Source organism: Egretta garzetta, unplaced genomic scaffold (assembly GCF_000687185.1).
Source record: "Egretta garzetta isolate BGI_Z169 unplaced genomic scaffold, ASM68718v1 scaffold179, whole genome shotgun sequence".
Taxonomy (NCBI): domain Eukaryota; kingdom Metazoa; phylum Chordata; class Aves; order Pelecaniformes; family Ardeidae; genus Egretta; species Egretta garzetta.
Genome location: NW_009270001.1, coordinates 1015228 through 1020971, shown reverse-complemented (window position 1 = coordinate 1020971; position 5744 = coordinate 1015228). Strand labels below are relative to the sequence as shown.

Below are 5744 nucleotides of genomic sequence, written 5' to 3'. Positions count from 1 at the left end.
AGGAGAGAGGTACAAGGAGAGAGGACACGAAGACTCGCAAGGTCGCTTCTACAGGAGGGAACCGCGTGCTGCTCATCATTACTGTCTGTGCAAAGAAAGGATGTTATTTGCATTTACAAATTAATGCATGACATTACAGAGACCAAGGTCAGCGTCACCAACTTTTCTCCATGCAGGAGTAACCTGCTCTGGCCCAACTGCTGCTCAGCAAAAGGATTTAGAAAAAAAAAAGAAAAAAAGAAGGAAAAATGATAAAACCCAGTAGGTGAAAGTGGGCAAAGTAGAAGAATTCTGTGCCCAGCTGCCTGTGTTCACTTGGTAACCCTGTCCCCAAACCTCAAGCCCTTTGGAGGACAGGTAAGCACTCCAAGTCACGCTATAAGCGTGGAAGTACTCGACTGCTTGGTGCGGACTTACAGAGCTCGGCGCTTGTCAAAAAATTTTGATCTGTTGATTTAAGTGGCAATACAAACATGTCATTTTGAACGCTGCATATCATTAATGCAGAAAATTTATACTTGATGGGATTTCACTCCAGAAACATCTCTTTAAATCGTGGCCCAACGTGCAAGTCAATCTGGCACGCTAAGAAACTGATAAAACCTTCATTTTGTTCGTAAGCAGCAAATTTATTTAGCGATGGCTCTATGTCAAGAAGGAATCGCTGTAGCCTCTTAACATAAGAGTTTTTAATTTTCTGCGTGTAAGAATAAGTTGTCACAGAAAAAGCAAAAGGTCCGGTGTTTCTCTGTATTCACAGCATCACAGCATAGCAAGGACACAACCTGACGGGCTGGATTTGGATCCGACAACTCCTCTGGTGTTACTTAGGCTATTCCTGTACCGCGGCTCAGGACTCAGACTGTAGACCAATCTCTCCCCAAGTAATTCAGTCCGAGTGACTAAATACGTGCCATCTCAGGGACAGGGGGAACCGTAGGAAAGACATTAGGATATGCAGCCAGCTAGACAATTCCCACTGGGTGTTTCAAAATTACCAGGGTATAAATAAATTACCAGCCGTCGCCAATGGCCATGCGTACTCAGTGTGCCTTATCAGATGATATTTTCCTAAAGTTCTCACAAAAGAAATGGGTCTTGAGACCCATCCTCCTCCTCCGTGATGAGGAGGAGGAACAAAAATGATGCAGAAGGCAAAGAGTATTTAAAACACACTTGGCATAATGGAGAAGAAAATTTGTCGTGCGTTTAAAAAACACACATAGGTCCCATTTACTTACCCCCTGACACCGATTTCCTCATTGCAATATTTAAACATCACACAGCCATTAGCAGATTTTAGCCTCACAAAGCCTGTCAAGTTGTTAAATCCCTCATGAGATCTGAGAGCTTCTCAGAAGGGAACAGAGGGGTCTGCTCAGGATTATACAGAAAGTTCATGAACATGTTGCCCAGACTTAAGAGGTCCCGAATTGATTTTCAGTAAGTTGGTTAATTCTTAACTAAAGGCCCAGAAATTTATCTTCGTAGTATTTTATATAGACCCAGATGGAGGTGCAGAGCACTAGCGGATGGAGAGTAAGTTAATAAGAAAAAAGAATGATCAAAGTTTGGTTACAGCTTAACTAAACAACGGATGGAGAGGTGGTGAGACTGCATCTTTGAGATATGATGAAGAGAACCTTAGCCTCAGCAAACGTTAATTCCTCCGCACACTTCAATTTAGTAACTAATCAAGAAAACTCACCCAAACATTTAGCACAAATCGGGAATTTAAATTAAAACATACGCATATGGCAATCCACAACATAATCCCTTATCTGCCGCTATCGATAGGAGAAATGGTATTTTTGACTTTATGGATATTAAGGGTATGTATGTAATTGATTGGAACAGCACACTTGAATTGACGAGGTCTCGAGCACTTACTCTGAGCCTGTCTTTGGGCAAAGCCACGGCTCCTTGCTTGATGATTTCCAGAACTCGCTCCACTGACAGCTCAGCTCCAGCTTGCTCTAATCGGGAGCTGAAGAAGCTGATCACCTGGAATGAAGAATCAGAGCACATAAATAAAGAGAAAAGCAGAGATCTTTTGTATCAATTTACACACGAAGCTGTCATCCTCTTCCCCTGGATCAATGTATCTGTACTTCTTAAAGAATAATCATGTTATTGCTTGTGTCACAGCCAGGGAGCCTTTGTTAATGTCAAATTAGCACAATTATCAGTATCCTGCAGTCATTTTTAACAGATAGATGGTTTTACAATTTAATGCACACAGCTCAATTAATAAATTTACATTTTCAAGTACTGTGCACTGACATACACTTATATTTTTCTGTCAGCACATCAGGATTTTCGAGGCCTTCCAGTCTACTTTTTATAGTTTGAGCTAGACATTTCCTTTCATTTTCCAGCATTAAAGTAAAATCCTTATCGTTTCAATGACTCCTGGACAGAAGGTTTTAAGACAACTGTTAAATATTTCAATACAACTACAAGAGTCTACGTGACTTGCCTGGGGGGTTTGTAGCATCCGAAGCCACAGCAATTGGAGGGGATTAAAAAAAAAAGTCCACAAAGCTCCTCTTTTCCCCAAATTCACCACCTGAAGTCCCCCATGTACCTTCCCCATCACAGATTCCAGGACCTGTATGTTCCTTTCCAATGCTCTCATCCTCCACACATCTCCCTGGTGAGGCCAAGCTGCTTTTCACCATATTTCCCTCTCCACCCCCTTTCTGTGACCCAGCTGGTCCTTGTTAGTCAGAACACACTTAGGTCAGGCTTTAACTTTTATCCCTCTCCAAGCTCAGTAGGTCACACCAGAAGCAGACATCCCACCGGCAGTTCTCCATGTGGGACATCAGAAAACCTCCATTTCTAGAGCTCCTTTCATCCAGAAAGGGCAGACTTTGCAAACCCCATCCCTGATCCCGGAGGAACTCATCAGTCACGCAGGGGATCCGCAACTCAGACCAATGCAAAAAGGGTCTGGGGGAAAATGTCAACACCTACTTAGAGACCTTTGGAAGCACCACAAGATGGTCAGGGCTACTTGATAGAGCCTATGCACACGTGAGCACCCAGCTACCCCTTGGCTAGAGCCACCCGCAGCTTCTGCTCGCTGCCACATGCTGCTGGTAGGTTCCCCAACATCTCGTAGGCTTCGGACTACTCTCCTCTGAAAAGTACGGATGCCCACTTGTATCTGAATCCCAACCTCCAGCACATCAAGTAATTTTTGTTAATTCTCCCAAGTAGAAGGGGGGGAGAAGTGTTTTATACTACAAAATCTCTGCTGAGCTCTCTTTGTTCTGTAGTGAGACACAGCTGGAGCCAGAAACCATTACCCTAATTATGCCTCCCAGCTCAGCTGCTATTAATAAAACAAAGACAGTTGATGGCTTGATTACTGCAAGATTCAAATTTGTTGTTCCTCTCTTGCGATCCCCAAAACCCCAGCCCTTGTTTTGAGCAGGTAGATTTGCTGGATCGCAATTTTCTCTAGGAACTGAAGCACCAAGCGAGACAGACGACGCTTGCGCTTGATGGAAGTTGCTTTTTGGGGTTGATGTGTTTTTAGGTTTGGGTTTTTTTTTTTTTTTAGGTTCTGTTTTGTTTTAAACAACAGAAGCGTGGAAATCAGTCAAGAGAAAATTCAGGTTTAACCTCCTGGACTGTCCTTATGATTATCTCCGTACTTGAAGAGAAGGGAGAATTTCACTGCCTCTGGCAGATGTTGCAGGTAGGTTTTACGTTCTTACAGATAAGGACCCGCTGTAGCGCTGTGATCTCTGATCCTTGAAAAAAACTCCAGGAGGAGGAAGATGTGCTGAGTTCATAAGCCACGGAGCTGGAGGGAGGAACCAGAAATTACAGAGGAAAATGGCAAGAAACAGCTTGTGCAAAGAGCGTGAGGACCTCGGAGTGAGGCTGACATGGGTTTGGCATAGAGTCTGGGACAAATTGCTGGTGGAACATACACAGCTCACAGAGGAACGAGAAAGTTGCCCACAAACTTCGAAAGAAAAAATCCCATCTTCCTCCATTTCAACACTGCTCTGTTGCCAGTAATAGCTGGTGAAACCTATCCTCGCCCAGGGCAGGCTCACGCAGAGAATCCATCTCGCTAGCGCTGCCTCGCTAGCTCAACTTCTGCTAAACCACAACAAAAGCCAAATTTCATATTTGGCTTTTAATCAAAGCGATAAAACACTATCATAACACATCCACATAAAAAAACTGAATGAAGCTCGCAGATGCTACCTGGATTCTGGCGTTGCCTATTTTGGAAAGTCAAAGCCTCCAATCTTAACGTGTTTTTAAAAGACTTTTATTTTTTTTTTTTTTTGTGGTAAAGGTACTAATCTTGCTTGAGCTCTGTTTCACAAAGAACAAAAGTGTGATAGGCTTCCAATATTTTCAGGCTACGTCAGCGTTTCACAGAAAGTTGAATGGCTATTTTTGGTACGCAGTTGAAGACTGAAATGAAAAATATCTACTTAAATAATAATAATAATTATTGCAAAGCCTTCTTTGCTTTATGACTAGAATCGGAGTAATTCTTGATAGGAACCCTGATAGTGCAGTACCCCAATGAGATACTCAGGTACCCAATAAGTACCTCAATGAAACAAGGAAAAAAAAATAGGATGGGCGGGAGAAAAAAAAAAAAAAAAAAAGATAAGTGATACAGAGGAGATCCTAAAAGCAGCATTTGCTCACTACCATGAGATTAGTAATAAAAGCAAAAAGCATCCAGCATTACGTCCCTACTGGCCAAGCTCCTACCCCTTCCTGTAGCAGAAGCTCTACCACTTCACCTAGGAATCTGCCCAAATATAAAAATATAAAAGCTCACCATAATATTAAGAGCAGCCTCTTCCTTTGAAAGAGCTTTAATTATCTTCCGCACATAAGTAACAGAGCTGCATTTAAAATAATCATGAAAATGAACAGATTTCAACTCCTTGTCCACTTAAAAAGAAACGAACCCAAAAAAGCAAACTGGCTGGATATTAAATGAGTTTCAAGTTTTAGCACATGCTTTAAAGCCCAGTGCTAAGCTTATTACTCTAACACATAGAAAAAAGCAGATCTCCGGGCAAACAAACTAAACTGAGACCTTTTTTTTTTTTTCTTATGGTGTCCTTTCTTTGATATTCTGAAAATTATTTTTCTTATTAATTATTTGGGCAACTGGCCTAGGAAAACAGAAAATAACTGCAAAGACTGCTTAAGAAGAAGAACACGAAACTTAACGAGTTGCCATGAATTGCTCGTATCCAAGACTTGGATATAAAAAGTTCCCTCTCCAAGCCGGCTTCCATGTTAACAGAGATTAAAAGGCACGTCTAATCCCAGATTAGCCAACCCCTTATCAGGAATATTTTATCAGCGTCCAGATAAAACAGGGTATCTACACTGCCTTGCCCTGCGCAGAGAGCCTAATTCTGGTGATGCAAGCTACCCAACATGTGGTGCGATGGGCAAGCAGCGACATGGCTTGGTCACCATCAGCTCAGGGGTTTCTGTGCATTATATTAACATACTATTAATATACTATTAATATACTCAAGATCTCTAACCAGAACTTTTCTATAGTGATTTCCAAAATTGGTTTTCATAAAGCTCTTCCATTTAAGAGATTGCATAGAATAATAGAATCGTTTAGGTTGGGAAAGAGCTTGAAGATCACCAAGCCCAACCGTTCCCCTACCCCTGCCATCCCACCCCCAAACCCTGGCCCTCAGCACCGCCTCTGCCCGGCTGTTAAATCC

The 5744-nt window shown here is 42.2% G+C and overlaps 1 protein-coding gene across 4 annotated transcripts in view; it reads right to left on the bottom strand.

Moving 5' to 3' along the window:
• Window positions 1-5744, bottom strand: part of DYM (dymeclin) — a 249280-nt gene that overhangs the window by 33575 nt on the left and 209961 nt on the right. For all 4 annotated transcript variants that reach the window (XM_035903104.1, XM_035903102.1, XM_035903103.1 and 1 more), the window contains one exon: window positions 1891-2004. In XM_035903104.1, the coding sequence (XP_035758997.1) occupies window positions 1891-2004 (114 nt within the window). The remainder of the gene's footprint in view (window positions 1-1890; window positions 2005-5744) is intronic.